General features: G+C 31.9%; 1 protein-coding gene across 8 annotated transcripts in view; it reads right to left on the minus strand.

Moving 5' to 3' along the window:
• Positions 1–19,593, minus strand: part of LOC105225696 (furin-like protease 2) — a 725,052-nt gene that overhangs the window by 64,760 nt on the left and 640,699 nt on the right. For 7 of the 8 annotated variants that reach the window (XM_049455566.1, XM_049455565.1, XM_049455568.1 and 4 more), the window contains 3 exons: positions 9,413–9,517; positions 8,853–9,125; positions 4,570–4,704 (listed from right to left, as the gene is read on the minus strand). In XM_049455566.1, coding sequence (XP_049311523.1) covers positions 4,570–4,704; positions 8,853–9,125; positions 9,413–9,517 — 513 coding nt within the window. The remainder of the gene's footprint in view (positions 1–4,569; positions 4,705–8,852; positions 9,126–9,412; positions 9,518–19,593) is intronic. The other variant, XM_049455569.1, reaches the window with a different exon arrangement.

A 19,593-nucleotide genomic window follows, 5' to 3' on the forward strand; every position in this document is an offset into this window, starting at 1 on the left:
TGCAAATAAGGGAGAGCAAGCAAACGGCCGACGTAATCCGATAGCACCGAAAATATATTCACTAAGCTGACCGATAAACAAAAGCGGTGTGATTAGAGGACTGACTGTAGGGCTAGAGAAAACAAGAGAGAGAGGGAGGGAAAAAGAACGGCAAAGAAAGAGAGAGGAAAAGTGGGGATGTGGTTAAAGAAAGGACAGATAAACGTACAAGGCTGTCAAATGAGCTGCGCAACTGCTTGGAAATCACGTGATTTGCTTGCAAAAGTCTACATTTTTTAAATAGAAAGCAGTGCAGGAGTAAACACAGACGGACATACTGGCAAAAGCATTAAGTTACAAAGCAATAGCGACAGTAGCGGAAAACAAGAAGCTGCGACGGCACAGAAGCAGCATCAAAACAAAGTGTAAAGCAAAGCAAATGATGCGAGGCGCTGCTTTGTACATTCGAATTTGCATATATATGTATATGCATGTATGTGTGTGTTCTGTATTTATGTGATTATGCCTTAACGCCTAAAAGTAGGCTGGTTTGTTGGTTTTCTGGCTGATCCCTTAGATATCTTGCTTACAAACAATATTCTTACAAGGCTGCTTTAAATGAAAGCAAGGCTAGCAAAACGCTATTAAATAAATAAAATAAAAATGAAAAGCCTGCAAACAGTGAAGACTAGACTGGCCACAATACCGCAACTCTGCAAATGACATTTGAGAATATGCCAAACAAAATGATAAAGACGCTGCTGATGACTGCGGTTAACGGTGTGCAGCGTAAACTGTAGCAAAAATTGTGTATTGGGGCGTTTAAAAAGAGGCAGGCACAAAAATATTGCTCTTGCTGGTAATGCGGATGATTTCAGTGTTTATTTTTATCTATTTGCGACAGAAACTTGCTGGTTGTTAGTAAATATTTTGAAAGGAGGCAATAAAGACTGTTTTTGTTTTAGGGAACCGTGGATATGCTAAGCAGCAATGGTCCATTTTTTCTCTTAATTTGAATATCGATTCAAGTACCATAGGAAGACATGCAATTAAACTTGGTTTAAAAAGTTATCAGGCCATTAAAAAGCCAATGCTGACGAAAAATCACATGAAGAAACGGTATGTTATTTTTAAGTAACATCTTCAACAACAGAAATATTCTTTTTGTATTTTTTAGTCTTGAATTCGCAAAGAAGTACATTGATTGGACGGTTGAAAAGTGGAATAGTGTTCTTTTTAGCGATTAGGTCAAAGTCAACCTTTTCAATTCAGACAGCAAGTGTACATTAAGGCGCCAAAAAGGTGATCGACTACATCGACGTTACTGTAAACAGACTGTCAAGCATGGTGGAGGAAATGTCATGGTGTGGACATGCTTCTCTGGAAATCGGCTTGGCCCTGTACACAAAATAGTGGACAAAATGGACCGTTTTATGTGTAAGGACATTTTAGAAACAAAGATGCTCCCTTATGCAGAATGGCATATGCCACTTCGTTGGGTGTTTCAGCAGGATAACGATCCGAAACACACATCGGAGTTGGTCAAAGATTGGTTTAGGACGAAAAGAATTCAAGTCCTTGATTGGCCGGCACAATCACCCGACTTGAATCCTATCGAGAATTTGTTTGCAATTGTCAAACGGCGCTTGGGATCAAGTCGATTTACAAGCAAGGACAACTTGTTTAAAGGATTTAAAAAAGAATGGAAAAGCATCGAAAAAACTACATTGAGAAATTTAATTGCCTCAATGCCCAAAAGATGTGCTGCCGTTATAAAAAATAACGGTTCTTATACAAAATATTAAAAAGTTGCTTAGATTATGCACAGCTTATTATTGGATTGATTTTGTTTTTGTTTTTTATTTAACAGTAAAAGAATAAAGTACAAGTTTTGTTGTTACGTATTCTTTTTGTTTTCACCTAAGCTATCAATAAATATTATAACGTTTACCTGATGACTGTTTATTTGAGAGTAATTTGACAATTTTTTGAAAGTTGGGATGAGTTGCTTAGCGTATGCACAGCACTGTAGCTACATACACTGCTTACTGGTCTATGGTCAAAAGGTTGACTGTTTTGAACAAAATAGATAAGGTTTGATCATCTGCACTTAATGACATGCAGTTTTCAATAAAAAAAAGATGACAGAAAAAATTTATTTAAACTTTCTATTGAGTTAAAACACTTTTAAGCAGTTTTTGTGCCACATTTCCATTAAATTATTGTAAATGAGATTTATTAAAAAGTTGTATAAGAACATTTTTTTAATGTATGCTATATTATTAAGGGGTTAAGTGAGTTTTAAAATTTCAAAAAATGTATTAGTGTTTTTTGTCGTATTAAATAGTAAAATATGGTGAAAATATTCTCAAAAAATCGATCCTGAAGTAATCGACCGATTTAGTTCGAATTGTGTACACATTTTTAAAATAATACTAACTAGTTATTGAACAAATCATTTTTTTTCTTTACAACTTATTTTTTTAAGCCAATAAATGGCGCAAATTTAACAAAAATATGAGATTTTTTGTTCAAAGTCTGAGAAAAATTGAAAATTTTAAGTTTTTTTTGTTTCTTCATTCAAACAAGAGATCTATATATGTATTCCCGGAATATTTTTGGTTTTCTAATTTTAGATGAACCAATAATAAGTTATGCTCTCCACGGCGTTCTCGCTTCTTTTCTGAGATACCCACGGAGATGAGATCTGAACGGCTTAATTTTCAACAACGAATATGTACATTTGATATAATTTATTATATTTTTGAAATATATTATTCTTTACATTAAAAGAAAAAATCGTAAAAATGGCTTTTATGTACTTCTGAAACCCAGCTAACCCCTTAAGAACGTTAGGAGAACTTACAATTCTAAAAAATTATCAAAAGCATTTTTAAAGCCCATTAAAAATTTGTAGATATCACACCATTGCTTCCATTAATTATCTACAATATTTCCTCAAATGCTCAAATTGGGCGCTAGAGGTAAGCTATATAGTCAGTTACAACTGTAGAGACGTTTTTTTCGAACCTGCGTTTTCAAACTCGGTTATCAAGAACAACATCAAAAAAAAATTCAACAAAATTTGCATATTTTTTTGTAAAAATGTCTGTCAATTCTCACTTTTTTATGATTTCTTTAGGTAGTTTTTCCTTTTACTTCATGTGAGCATGTAGAAAGATCTGCTGTCAGACCGAACAGATATTTTTTCCGAGGGCTTCCGGCAAATGAACTCGTATTGGCCGAGTTTGGAATATTTTCTTTATTATTTAATAAAAAGTTTATGTAATATATTTAATGTTTATATGAAAAAATATATATATTGAAAAAATGGCGTTTCTTGCTCAAAGAAAGCCATGTAACCCCATAAAGTCTTTGGAAGCTGAAAATGTATATACTTAATTAAACCAATCCAACTTGCAACCTTCTAGTTGTACTGTAGCAAAAGTCATTCGAAAACTTTCGAATTTAGTATTTCAAGTATAAGTAAAGTTTTGCCAAAAATTATGTTATTTTAAGAAAAATTTAAAGAATGTAAAATCATCTGAAAGTTTTTGTTCTAATTTATTTTTGCTTTTTAAGGTCTTTCAGAAGTCAATACGTTGCTCAGTACCCTGTAAAGTTTGCTAAATCTTTCCTTCATTAAGAAATTTAGGGAATCACTATGAAAAATGCATTCTTTATAATTGACAATTTAACAATATTAAAATATATATTATATTTATTTTATATATTATATTTTTTTCATTTCAAATATAAAACTTCTACAAACAAACTGCAAGTAGAGCCAAAAAACGGTTACAAAGCAACGAAAAGTAAGTACTTCTTTGTGTTCCGTAGCAAAAACCATCATAATTTGCTAAGAATATGCCGAATGCCACATGTAAATGCTGCAACTTTGACCATTTCTATGCAAATTTAGAAATATAAGCAGCGTCAGGTCGAGCGATAACCAGTTTGTATGGCCAAAAACACAAACAAATAAATAAGAAGAAGAATTATAAAGAAATTTGAGCAACTAAAGCGATTAAATCGCCAGCGAGACAGACTAGCAAGCAAATAAATAGGCGATTATGCGAAACAAAGTGCGACGATTATGCGCCAGAGGCGGAGTACATGACCTCCCATGCATTCCCAGGGCACGCAAGACTCTTGTACATTTAACATCAAGTAGACATGCAAGTTTAGAATGAGTGGCGTCAGCATAAAAGTGAAATCTCAGCTGCGTACAAACAAAATACAAAAGTAGTTAAGCTTTAAAGGCATTAATTGCAAAAGTTGCGCATACGCCCTGTAGCGCCTATGGCCGATGCATGCCTATGCGCGACGCAACCATTTGCCGACGCCACTCCAGCGCAAGCAAATCTGTTTTTGATTTAGATTCAAAGCGAATTAAGTTGTTAGACTTTTTCAATTATTGTCTGCTATTACAAGTGTATGGCAAAAGTTTTCGGCTGGACTTTGTAAATGCTCGAAAGACTTAAAGTTTAAGCTGAAAACATAATTTCACAAAGCATTTCAATTCACATTGAATTTAGTTGTAGAATTAGAAATATACAACATTGTAAATATAAATTTGTAGGTACTTACGTAATTTTGCGCAAGGTCAGGATGATTCGTTTGTATGCCATCGTCGAGTATGGAAACAACAACGCCTTTGCCGGTGTAGCCTTTCTGCCAGGCGGGCCCGATATTCATATCAAGACCATCTTTGGCGCCACCATTCTGTGGTGTGCGGTGATTGATGTTGTTTGTTGGTTGTTTTTGTTCATTTTTTCGTTGTTGTTGTGCCGTCATTTGAATTGAAGTTTTCGTTTGCAAATAGCAGTGTATGCGGGCCATATGTAAATGAAATGTCGACATGTATAAAAGAGAGTGGGAGAGAGAGCATAAGAAATGGAAATACATGTTAGTATAATTTTGTAGGAACTATAATTTTTATATTTGGCATGTAGATATGTAATATTCACTTTTACCATATTTTTTCTAAAGTAATAAAGGAAGATATCATATTCAGCAAGGGTCTATAGTACAATTTAGTATAAGCATACCTCTTTTACAATATTAGTATTTCATTTGAAAATAATAAATTAAATAGCGCATTATTTACACAAATACGTAAATTAATATGATTTATTTGAGATTTTATTTTTAGAATAATTTACTTAAAATATATTAATGACTATTATATACATATATACAAATCGTGGAAAGTACGTGAAGTACATATATCTCTCATGGGAGTGTAAGATTCATTCACAGCCACAAATAAAGCATGTGAGAGTAATAATAGAGCTGAAATTTAAGGATTATCCAAATGAAATTTTAAACGCCTTATCAAGAATGATGCAAATAAAGGCTGCGCGTGTTCCAGCCGGCAATTTTTACTTGCAAAGGTATTCTCATATCTCTCATTTATTATATGCGGCTCCAATATGGATCCAGATGCTACCCATTAAAGCATATGGCAGACAAATAAACACGGTGAACAGGCTGTCGGCAGTGCTTTCCGAACTTTCCGAACAATTTCAAGTGAGCTGCAAGTAAAAGCCAGTATGATGCTCATTGACAATATGGCAGCAGCGGTGGCAAACCTCACTCAAAAGACGGTGGACCCACAGACTGATATCGGATATGTATTCGTGGGTAGACAGACGACATGGAGACCTGGATTTTCACCTTACCCTTTAATCTGTATAGATAGATTCCAGCACCACATTATTCCGAATGGTTCTACGTGCTCAGAAGACTTCGAAGACTTTCAGCATGTATTCTTTTATTGCCTTTGCTTTTTAAGTACAAGTGGGAAAACTTAATACTACACTAGGTGGCAATTTTACGGAGGAAAATTTGACGACACTTATTTGTCAGTACACCGAGAACTGGTCAGCGAAGCGGCAGCCTCAATTATCACAAACCTGAGACATATAGAACAGATTAGGCGCCCATCAGTCCGTGCCATAGAAGAGACCTAAAGGTCTTATCACTTCCATGAAGTAATACTTAATCAGGTGGTTCCGTGGAAGAGTCTGGAGATGGGAGTAGGTTAGGTTTAGCGGATTGAAGTTCCGCACTCCGACTTTTGATGTCCACACAAGAAAGAAGAAACCTCTTAGTGTCAAAAACCAGCAGCGTCTTATTTTATGGAGCAGAAATTTGGTCAGATGGGCTAAAAAAGGAAATAGAAGATCAGGTTGGCCCAATAAACTTGGATAATTTAATAGGTGTTATGCTGGAGAGTGAAAAATCTGAGAAATTATCCAGAAATACGCAGCATACTTGCTACGCCGGAAAAAGCGGGAACTGAACGCAGATGCGCGGTAAAAGTGGAACGCCACCATGAAGTAAGACAAACGTGCTTTCAGAGTTTGTGACTTTTCTTTCAACTTTTTCTTGATATAATTGTTAGAAAACACTTAATTATTGATTTTAGGTTCAGACATTACATTAAATTAAATTAAATTAAATTAAATTAAATTAAATTAAATTAAATTAAATTAAATTAAATTAAATTAAAATAAGTTAAATTACATTAAATTAAATTAAATTAAAATAAATTAAATTATATTAAATTAAATTAAATTAAATTAAATTAAATTAAATAAATTAAATTATATTATATTAAATCAAATTAAATTAAATTAAATCAAATCAATTCCATTTTTTAAACGATATATTAATAAAACTTGCAGTAATTTTGCAATTTAAGCCTTTTTAAAAAGATTCAATAGTATTCATCCTAAAGCTGTAGATTATTGCATGCTTAATAGTTGCTATGAACATATAGATATAGAATCAGCGGACATTTTTCGACATGAATTATTCAACGCAATCAAAGCTTGTTGAATTTCTTTTCAATCGCCCGCAGCAACTTAACTCGACAATCATAAATGCATTCATGCTTCGTCTTCCTTCTATATGTTGCTTGACCGAAAAAATATGAAGGCAGACAATCGCGCAAAATGCCACCTTAATGGCAGTGCCATAGACTTTTTGCACAAACTGTCATGCACATTCTAATAAACGAGTATAAATAATTTTTGTGTATTCCCTTTTAGCGCTTTCATCTTTTATGCTTACTTTCGCGCTGGCAACTTGCTACTGGTCTTCGGCGTCTGCTTATTTGTGCGGCTTAAGCATATAAATCTTGGAGCAGCGTAATGCCTGCGGGTGAACTTGCCATTTGCTGTGGCTAACCGCACTACTGAAAGTAGCGAGCTTCTTACTTGTTCTTCTTTTTTCTACTATTTGCAGCACTTTCTCACAGTTTTGCACACTTTTTCTCTCGGTTAAAACTTTGCAAGCGCCTGACGGCAAGGATAATATGACAAGATCCTCACAACAAAGCGTCGCTCTCTCTTTGCGCCTCGGCAGCGCCATTGTAAATTCGCTGGCTCTGCTTGGTGGACTTGTTTGCTTGCTTGCTAGCTACCTTTGGTTGGCTTTCTTCTTCGTCGGCGCTCGCTTTTGTCACTTGCAACGTGTGCACTTGGTGCATGTATTCTTGTTGTTGTGCCTGCTGCTCTGCCAGCATTGTGGGCATTGTCAAGTTGGTTTACCTTCTTGGTGTAAAACTACAACTTAGCCACGCGTATCAGCGTCGCGCCCTGGTCGGGTGAGGCGAGGAGATTGCATTTGCTGGCAATCTTTATTTATATTTCGTTATTTACCTTTTCTTGGCCCTCAACTGAAGCCTCTGATTTATTTCTTACTCTTTGTGGACTTTCTTTTTCATCGCTTAGTGTGTGTGTGTGTGTGTGTGGATTGTGTGAGTGAAATGTTGTTGGTTTAGCTTTGTTTGGCTGTTGGTTTAGTGGCATTGTCAAATCGAAAATCCAATAAATCCGATGAATGCAAGAGAACTTTCCAAGGCTTTAGTTGCCTTTGAGGTGACGAGAGGGTGAGTAAGAATTACATGAGCAACGAGTTGAAGAGATAGAGGTGAATTTTTTTTATTGGTGTAAAATGACTGGGTAGTTTGAGCATTCTTAAGAGGGAATTTTTTAATGAAACAAAATAAAGTAAAATAAAATAAAATTAAATTAAATTAAATTAAATTAAATAAAATAAAATAAAATAAAATAAAATAAAATAAAATAAAATAAAATAAAATAAAATAAAATAAAATAAAATAAAATAAAATAAAATAAAATAAAATAAAATAAAATAAAATTAAATTAAATAAAATTAAATAAAATTAAATTAATTAAACTAAATTAGATTAAATGAAAAGAAATGAAATAAAATTAAATTAGATTAAATTAAACTAAATTAAATTCGATTAAATTAAATTAAATTAAGATAAATTAAATTAACTTAAATACATGTGATTTATGTTACTTTATATATTACCAAAATAATGTTTATCTATTACTAAGATAACTTACTCCAAGAACCAAACCACAAATTAAAAAAATGCAAACCAAACACACTTCCCAAAATTTCGAAAAAAGGGTCATGTTGTTAGGAGTTTACTGTACTTAACTAACGAAAAAAATAAAACATTAAATCGAGACCAAAAATATAAGATAATTAAATTTTACTAAATGAAGCGCCGAATTTTATGCAACATATGTTGTACACCCATTGCAGTTCATATATGTACATTGAAATCCAGATTTTTGCCTACATTTAGGAAATCTTGGACAAAAAAATAATAATAAATCGTGCATAATTACAATACATAAATGACGCTTTGCCAGGACTTACACCATACTTACACTTGTATTTACTATGTACTTAGAAAAGTGTTTACCAAAAACAACACCAAATTAAACTTAAAAAATATCTTCGCCATTATCCCGCCAAGAACAGCCCATTAGGGTGAGGGTTGAGGTAAAAACTAATAAAATAAAACAAAATTTCTTACATACTTCACTCACCAAGTACCACTGTTCCTTGAATAGAGGATCGGGAAAGATGTTGTGCGATGTGGCAGCGCGATATTGTATGCGTGGAGCGCGAGACAATAAAGCTGAGCTGCTGCGCGCCGACGCAGTCGGGTGATATGCTAGGCGAGAGCCTGGTGCGCTGACAAAACCGGCACCGGGTCTTATCACATCGTAAGGGCTGTAGCCCGGTAGGGTGGTATAGGAACCATCACGTTTTTTGCGCAACTTTTCATGCTGTTGCTGCATCCATCGGACCTGTAAGAAATTTGAAGGTAAAATTGTATATTATTTTCGGGTGAAGAAAAATGGGTGAAAGTAATAAAGCTTTTTTAAGTGAGTAAAATAAAAAGTATTTCAACTATAATTTGAAATATAAAGTATTTGAGGGTTTTTAAGAAAAAAAGTGTGGCCTACAATTAGGCGCATTAATACCAAAGGCTACACTTTTTTCTTAATGCTCTTTTCGACATTTTGGACATCGCAGTCTCGGCTAATTTAAGTATAGTATTTTGTAGTATTTAAGAATTGCTTTAAGTACTCACCTCTGGTTCGGAATTTAAGGCGCTATGGTGTTCGCTACTTAAACGCAAAGAACGTTTAGCGACACGACGATGGTGGAAGAGATAGTAGTCTTTTAAGGAACCAACCTGCAAATGAAATAAAAGTATGTATTAAAATATTTGTAGAAATGCAAACAAACATATTTTAATATTAGAACAAACGACAATTTTTTTCAAAAACATTTTTTTTTAAATTTGAAGAAAATATGTTTTAAAAATTTTTGGTTTCTTTAAAATAAATGAAAAACTTTTATTTTAAAATTTCTGTTTTTATTTAACAAAAAAATTGGTAAAAATTTCAAATTTTTTTTTTTAATTTGGAAAAAATATTTTTTAATATTTTGATTTCTATAAAACAAATGAAAAAATTGTATTTTAAAATATTTTTTTTATTTAAAAAATTAAGTAAAAATTAAATTATTTTAATTTGGAAAAATAAGTTTTAATAATTTTTGAAAAATTTCAAAAAATTGCAAGTTTCAAATTTTTTTTTTTTAATTCAGAAAAAATATATTTTTTTTTATTTTTTTATTTCAATGAAATAAAAGAAAATTTTAATTTTCAAATTTTTGCTTTTATTTGAAAAAAATTTGCTAAAAATTTCAATACATTTTTGTAATTTGAAAAAATAATTTTTTAACAATTTTTGCTTTGTATAAAATAAATGACAAATTTTTATTTTAAAATATTTTTTTATCTAAAGAATTTGTTAAAATATGTTTTTTTTTATTAATCTTCCATTTTGGTAAAATAAATGGAAATTTTTATTAGTTTATTTTTGTTTTGAGAGTTGGAGAAAATAGCCTTAAAAACTAATGACGATTTACCAAAAAAATGGCTTTAATAATTTTTTGTTACGGAATATATGCAGGGCTGCCAAAAAAGCACTCAGAAAATAATTGAATTAATAGCCTCTTAGAACTTTTTTTATTTTTAAATTCCAAATACATTAAAATCCCATTTTTAATCCAAAAATTTTATAATCAAAAAATTCGCCACTCTTTTGCACTAAAAATCAAAATATCTAACATAAAATAATAATTTTTTTTTTCATAGAGCAAAATACTAAAATTTTTTTCAATATGCAACACAAATTATTTCCTCAATGCTTTGAACACAATTTTTCGCCCTCCAGCAGTCGACCACAGCAACTGCAAAACACTCTCAAATCCCATGCACTCATAGCCAATTTTAGTCACTCATACGCCATGTGGTCACCCCGCAACAAAATGCCAATAGCACAGCTGTGTGTGTGTGTACGCTGTTGAATAAAAATCAGTTGCATACCCTTGGGCGTGTAATGAAAAGTTTTCGAACGAATGAATGCAGAAGAAATGAGAAATCAAAAATCAGAAAATCGAAATCTGAACGTACCACTGAGAAATGTGTTTTTCTGCTGCCACTAACAAGATGTTTATTACTTTTACTTACCGTTAGAGTGGTTTACTTCAAAATTTACTCGGCACACGAGCATTTACTGCACAAGAGTGTGTGTAATTTTGCAAGTGAAAATGTGTTTTTTGTTATTGTTTTTTTTTTTCTTTCGAGTTTATTTCTACGCTTTTGGATATGTTGTGGAAATTCCCAGAAGCATGCGGTGGCCAAAATGCCTGAAGTAGCATTTTGATTGGCAAGCACTCGGAGCAAAAGTGCTGAGTCGAATGGTCAATGAAGGAGTTGTTCTTCAAGGTAAAGGCAACTAGCATTTGTGTATATTTATAGAGTGACGTGTGTGCAACTAATAGTTGAATTTAATTTTAGAGCAATTCACTAGACAATTCTTAGTTGGGAAGAGCAAAACTATTTTTAAGGTAAAATGGAAATAAAGTGAAGTTGATGTGCAGCAAAAAGAAAGATAAAAAGGAATTGAAGGATATTTTTAGAGTCCGGATGTAGAAAAGATGCGTTGAGCAGCAGTGTATGTCAAGAATTTTGGAAACTGAATGATATTTTTAGAGTTTATATGCATGAAAAAGGTTTAAGACGCGGTTTACCAGAATATTTCTCTTTAATATTTCCTAAAAATATCTAAAAATGAATATTTCTCTTTAATATTTCCTAAAAATATCTAAAAATGTTTTTCCAATTTTTTCCAATTTCGGAAATATTTCCAAATCGAATATTTCCCTGCTCAAAAATATTTAAAGCCGTTCTCTCACTAAACTGGAATTTGCATAAGAAATTTGAATTTCAAATAAAGTTCAAAATTTCCGCATTTGTGTGCATATTTACCCACACCTATACACACAAGCGCATAATTTAAACAAACACTGTTGTTTACCGTAAATTTTTACTCACGTTCCAAGCCCGCATGCTGGGGAATTCTCAGATAATTTGCTATTGAAAATTGCATCACGTTGCACAAACGCCAAGAAATGCATGCACCGAAACTGTAAATTGGCTGTGACAGCACACACATGCCTGCAGTTGCCGCTCCCCATACACATGTATACTCATGAGCATGCGTCTGGCTGTATGTGTGCGTCATCAATAGACACCAAATATTTGTGCGCGAGTTTTTGATTGCGGTATTTGAAGTATTCTTAAGCAATGCACAACGCTTTTGTTCCGAACTGTGAGGCGAGGAAGGGAAAATGATGATTTCGCAAAAGCAGCCAAAGTAAATAAGTGTCTTAGAAAGTAGAGAGCGGAATGCAGAGCTGGTGAAAATTAGAGAGAGAGTGAGTGAGGAAAATGTTTGAGATGTTTAGGTAGCCTGGTAGGGAGTACAAATGGGTAAATATTTTATACTTATTACAAATAATAATTTGTAGAAAATATTTATTGAAGTATACATATATTTAAACAAAAATTATACATATTTTTACATAGGGTTGCCAATTAAAATAAAATTAAAAACAAAAATAAATTTTGAAACAATTATGAAAAATTTAAATAAAAATCTTCTGAGTGATTGAACTATTTTTTTTATTTATTAGTAGCATATTATAATTCGTTTGCTAACTTCACTTATATGATAAAATTAGAGTTGCCAACCTCAAGTGTTTATAAAATGCATACGTATATTTAAGAAAAATTTTATATATTTTTTTTTTTGAATAGACCAGCTTACTCATTACAAATAAAAGTTCAGCAGCGTTGCCACCTTTTCATACTTCAAAAGTTAATTATTTTAATTTTTAGAAAAAAGCATTTTCATCCTTTAAGGGTTAAATATTGCAAACAATATATTAAATATTTGTAGTCTAGCTATTGAGACTAAAAAACAGTTTATAGTGTTGCCATACATCCAGAAAACACCGATACAAATGTATATACTATACAGTAAAAAATCGAAAACTGTAAAATATAGAACGAGAAAAAGTAGGTATTATACTATTATTATGCTATTTTTGATTATTTACAACGTGGATGGCAACACTGCAAATTTTTCTTTAGTCTTAAAAGCTATGTTATTATATAGTTGAGGTATTTTATGAATATATAATTCGCATCGCTTTTTTATAACTATGGCAACTCTAAAATACTTATTTTAGATTTTTTACTGGATTGATGGCAACCCGGAAAATTTGCTCTAGTCTTTAAAGCTATGTTGACATATATTTTTGATATTTCATGAATACATAAATTTGTTTCGGTTTTTTCTATAGGTATGGCAACTTTAAAAACTTCTTTTAGGTTTTTTTCAAGCTGGATGACAACTCTGAAAATTTTGCTTTTGTCCTAAAAGCTAAGCTTCTTTATACTTGTGGTATTACATGAATATATTTAATTTTTTTTGTTTTTTTCTTTAAAGATGGCAACTCTAAAATACTTTTTTTAGATTTTTTACTAGGTGGTTGGTAACCCGGAAAAAATAGTTTTCGTCCTACAAGTTATGCTGCCATATATTTGTGGTAATTCATGCATATGTATATATTTTTTCGGTTTTTTTCTATAAGGTGGCAACTCTAAATTTTTTTTTTCAAAAAGTCGAAAACGACATTAATTGGTATTTCTATAAATTTTCTGAAATACAAAATACGCAATCTACCATATACCCCTACACTTAGTGTTGCTTTAAATGTAATTTTTTCATTATAGCCAGAACAGGTTACTTGTGGTAAAGATTAAAGTATGTTTCATGTTTATTATTTTAGAGAAAATTTTATATAAATTTATTTTTTTTTTCTGGTAACCTCAAATGATTTTACTAGCATCTTTTGCAATTTCTTTAGACCACACTTTTTATTTTCAAAATTGTTCTGCTTCAGTATTTGTTTTATTTCCGCACAATCTAATGTAAACTCATTGAAGCGCATATAAGAATTATTTACGAAAGACTAAAGCAACTATTAAATTAATTTAACGCTCGAATGAGTTTGTGACTCACTTCGCTGTTTGTTCTGGCTTATAATTTGTCATTGTAAACTTTTCAAAGACATTTGGCAGTGTTCACAAAAACATTCTGTTTAATTAAAAGATTTTAATACAGAGTTGTATTTGGATACTTCGAACTTAGGCCAAGTTTCGTTACAGATTTTAAGCATGCATTTCGAACTAGTCTAATTAATAAACAATTCACAGTATTCCCGGAGCAAACCTTATGAGTTTCGAACCCAGAAACCACACGCCGCTTATTACAACTCAACAACATGCATTTTCGCACTGAAATATTAAATATACTACCAAAATTATTTGCACCGGAAATGCTCACTGGCTCACTGGCCGGTCAGTCGTCGTGTTGAAAATCATAACAGTATTTATGGAAATAATAAATTTGCATATAAAGTAAATTAAATACAAATACAGAGGCCGACAGAAATAACAGCAAATTGCCAAATACTCTACACATACATACATAATGCAGGCAAAGCAATTGAATTTATGCACAAACATCGTCAGCCGAAAGCAGCTTATTTATAACGGTTGTTACGAGTGAAATTTATAGTTTCATTCTAGTATAAATTTTAATTGAAATTTGCGCAAAATGTGTGAAAACCAAGTGCATCAAATGAGTGATTACCACTTGGTTGCAATGCTTGACATGCAACGATTGCCCCGAAAACTATGCAACATTAATTAAAGGCAGCCGGATTAAAGCGAATGTAAGTTATATTTACATTGTATGCAAATTTGTGGTCAAGAAAAGTGGTCGACATGCCTCGGTGGTTGTTGTGTGCACACATACACAAGCATCTGGGGTTAAATTTGTTTGCAATAAAGCTGCTTTAAGTTTCAATATTATTTACACGCACAGACATACATATGTATATATATTTACAAGGTTAGTAAGCAATGTAAACCAACGACCAGAATGTATAAACAATCTAGTGTAATCGGGAAAGGTTTTCTTGTGGCAACTGCTGCAGTTTGCCAATCATTTAAAAGCTTCTGAGGCATTTCTGAGCGCCACATGCACTTAGTACAATCAATCTAAAAGAGCTTAATAAGCCATTTGCATTTCTACCTTTTCATTAGCCACTGACAGTAATTTTTATAATAATATAGATAAAGCTTTATTGAAAATAACTATTAAACATATATATAGGAGAATAGTGCTTAAATATTTCTAATTAATGTCATCTGACATCTGAAAATTTCTCAGTTACATCTACTTAGTCCTGCCATAAATTCTGTTACAAAGTTTACCATGCATGCAACGGGGTGAAACTCGCAGAAAAAAATTTGTAGAAAGTGTAATGGTACCTTTCGCAAAGCTTAAACCAATTCAGCCATAGAAGGTCGTAGAAATTGCCATGGAAAACAGAAAAATATACTAAAGCAAGTGGATATATTGACCATATCAATATCAATACTAATACGCGATAATCTTCACAAGAAAGCCTACAGTCGGTCAACTGGTCATTTTCTGACAACACGCATGAAGTAGATTAAACTCAATTGATGGTTAAGAGCCATCGAAGTATCCTTTAATTCCAAGGGTTCAACATGATCTCTATCTAGTTGAAAAATAGTTTGTTGAAAAGCTTCCTATAAAGTAAAACTGTAGCAGAAATGGATAGCAGGATATTTAAGAAGATGTGATAAGACAGTTGAGTCTTTTCGGTGGACAGAATTGGATCCTGCAGAAAAATTCTGCTCGAGCATACAAGGCAAAAACCATTCAGCAGCGACTTAAAAGCAATATTCTTGATTACATAGCTAGAGATGATTGGCCGTCTAAGTCGAGATTTGAATCCATTGCAATGAAATGTGTGCTCAGAGTTGGGGAACATAGTCTGTCGAATACTCCACAGAAATTTGGAGCGTCTCAAAATCCCCTTGATTCGATTACTGTTTTCAATACTCATATAAACTATGCAAGTTATTATTGAACAATAACATTCAGTCTCGTTTGAGAATTTGTCCGAAAGCAAAAGGCGAGCACTTCGAATAAAAATTAACACATCGCGTACTTAATATTTAGTATATTATTTGTATACAATTTTATATTTAAATAATAATCAGAGCTTCACAATGATTGAGCTTCATCTTCTATTAATAGCCAGCAGCGATTATTTCGTCGAGAAATGCTATGACAAATAAGTTTCAAGCCAACTCAGAGCATCTCGTGTCGCTATATGGAACCGGAATTTCCAAAATTGGAGGACCGCCATTAATGAAACTTTATTTTTACATTGGCAGGTATAGGGATCGAACCCGAGTTGGTCTTGAATACGAGCAATGAGTGTGAAAAATCTACAATCTTTTTCAGATTTCACCACATTCTTCAACAATATACCAGATTTTTTGTTGAATATTGGTTTTTATAAGAACACTCCTATCATAACTTTTCCTGAACGTATAACATTGATAAATATTAGAAAGGCGATTATGTGTTCGGTCAAACATCTATGAAATTCGTTTCGAATGCACAGGATATTTAAGTGTGAACTTGTCAAAGAATATTGCGAATAGTTAGGTGCAAACTGAGAGCCATAAGCCCACTTGAAGTATTTAGAAGTCAAAGGGATGGAGGCCTAAAAAAATAACGATTATTGTCAATAACTCTATTTGCCAGGAAAGAATACCGCATTTTTGTGACATTTTAAGTAATATTTTCTTTGTCATTGCTTTTATGCAATGTTTTATAAGTTAATAAAATATGTATTCAAGTATTTACATTTTAAAATTTCTGTGTATAATATAAATATCCATCATATTAATTTCTTGAATATTAAAATTTTATTGTTTCTTGTCTGTGCATATAACAACAATCAATAATGAAATTTTTATTTCCACAAAGTAATCACTCAAACCAAAAGCTAGATTTATGTTTGTTTTTTTCCTCAACGAAAAGCTTTTTATTCATTATATTTGTTTTTAAATTTGCTTCTTTTATCAAGCTGCTTCAAATTAATACTGAGACTCTATAAAATTTAACTTTCTAGCAAAAAAAGGAGATATAAAAGAAATATATTACAAATACAAAATATTTGCACTAAATGAAATGCGCAAATGTATTTTTCCTCAAACATATTTATTTTGGACTTTAACTTTATTTCTATTTAAACTTTTTAATATTCTTCGTATTTCAATATTATATGAAAATTAAAAGCTATAAAAAAGGAAAAGCTAAATTTTTATTACACAATATTTGATAGAATTGAATATTTATAAAAAGTGCTAGGAAAAAGTAAGCTACATTAACGAACACCTGAACGTAAAATAATCTCCAAAAGTTAAGTAATACAAAAACATTTTATTTTTTATATGAGAAAAAAGACTTTATTTTTATCCGAGGAGACCCATGTAGTCCCTTAACAAGCAAGTAAATTATTGTAAACTATATACTTCGATAATGAAATTGTAACGCATTAGTTTCAATTTTTGCCCTAAAAAGAAGCCAAAGTAAACAAAAACTCTATATTTTCAATTTATACTGTGTCTAAATAATATGGAATTCATAGATTTTTTCAAATATTTCTCTCTCCAAAGCAAATCAATCTACAACTTTGAAAAAGTGATATTCTCTTAAAAATATGTCCACTCTACAGTAAATACTTGAATCATATTTTATTTTCATACAAGCATTGTTCTCAAAGTTATACGCAGTTCAAATTATGCATCATATATGTTATAATGTTTCATGTAGTACACCTTGTCGTATGAGTAACACAGTATGTATAAATCAATTGAATTAATTTTTAGATCATTCAGTATAGAATATTACCAGCACATAAATTTTAAAATTTCGTTTTTATGAAAAAAATCATTCAAGTAGGATGTGACATCAAGGCATATAGCATAAAAGAAATGCAAAAGATTATTTCGGTATTTTTTACACTAGCTCCTTGAACTTCCTCTTCAACTTCCTTTGCATATAAAAATAATCGACTAATATGGCAATTCCTTTTATATGATCCCACATAACTTTTCTATATTTCCCAACATCTACCTAATAAAAGAAAAAATCAAATCTAAAAGAAAATTTACAAAAGCTTCTAAACGCGTTTATCTAAGCAAAAAGTTCAATAAAAAAAACATGTACAGGCAAAGCAGCTAAACAAAATTTTAAGCCTTATTGCGCACATTTTCAATATTAAATATACATATATATATATGTATATAATACACATATAAATATATTTTTTATTTATATTTTATTATTTGGCTTGGTGGCTTTTACTATTTTTAGCATTTCGGTGCCGGAAACATAAATTCAAAATTGATTTATTCGTTGCTGTTATTGCAAAACACATAGCTCACTGGAGAGTCATTACTTATTGAATATCAAATTTATGACAGGCGAGTGAGTGGGGCGAGTGTGGCGAGTGTAAGTAAAACTTCTGCACACATGTGAGCGTAGAAACTCAAAATAACAGTATAAATATATAGTATATATGATATATAGGAATGGAAATGCGTTTGATTAAACATACATACACAAATACAATTGTTAATATATTTATACTCGTATATATGTCTCGATATAAGTTGACATATATATGTATATAAGTATGTAGTAAGAGCAGCATGTACATGCAAACGCAAATCATAGAAATGCGAAATGCGATAAATAAATATAAATATAAGCACACAAATAAAAATATACATATAATCTTCATTATAAGCAATAAAATCTATATTATTGCGATTTTTACTATGGATAAAAAACTCGAACAAGGAATTTGTGTTAAATTTTGTATTTCTAACCAAATTTGCTGCGAATTTTGGAAAAGGCTTGCGGTGTTTCAGTTTTATCAAAGATACAAGCCTACGAGTGGTAAAAAGCCTTCAAAAACGGTCGAGAGATCGTTGAAGATTTGCCTCGTTCTGCACTACCTTCGACCTCTTCAACTGATGAAAATATTAAAAAAGTGAAAAATTGTGTGCTTGAAAATCGTCAAGCAAGTGTTAAAGAAATGGCAAGAGAGCTCGCCATCTCTCGCGAGTCCGTTCAAATGATTTTGGTGGATATTTTGGATACGAAACGTGTACCTGCTCGACTTGTCCCCATAAAGCTGAATTTTTTTCAAAAAGATTACCGGAAACGGGTCTCTTTTGATTTGCCTGATCATGCAAATTCCAATCACACATTCATGGAGAGCATTATAACTGCCGATGAGACCTGAGTTTATGAGTTTGACAGGCACACAAGTCAATAATTATCGGAATGGACGGGAAAAAACGAGTAAGAACCAAAATAAAACACACCAAAACCGCACAACAATCAAGGTATTGCTCATTTGTTTTATCGATATTCGTGGCTTAGTGCATCATGTATATATTCCGCAGGGCTAGACGATCAATAAGAAATTCTATTTGGCCGTATTGAGACGTTTGCAAGAGAAAATCCACCGAAGGCGGCCGCAAATGTGGAGGTACAAATAATGGATGGATTTTACCAGACTTGGCTCCATGTGATTTTTTTGTTCCCTAAACTGAAATTGCCGCTCTGTGGAACCCCTTTTCAGCATATCGAAGAGATAAAACGAAATTCACTGAAGGAGCTGAAGGTCATCCCAAAAAATGCTTATGAAAAGTGTTTCGAGGATTTGAAAAGTCGTTGGCATACGTGTATTATATCTGGTAGGGATTACTTTGAACTTTGAAAGTGATAGTGATATTGTTGAATAATTAAATATTTTGTATTTTATTAACAATTTCCCGTACGTTTTTGTCACAATGTATATTTTTATATAAAAGATTTCGAAAATTTATTTTTGGTGTCAATATTTCCTACTTTTATTGAAGCTATTATTCCTTTTGTTGCACTC

The sequence above is a fragment of the Bactrocera dorsalis genome, chromosome 4 (assembly GCF_023373825.1).
Source record: "Bactrocera dorsalis isolate Fly_Bdor chromosome 4, ASM2337382v1, whole genome shotgun sequence".
NCBI classification, from domain to species: domain Eukaryota; kingdom Metazoa; phylum Arthropoda; class Insecta; order Diptera; family Tephritidae; genus Bactrocera; species Bactrocera dorsalis.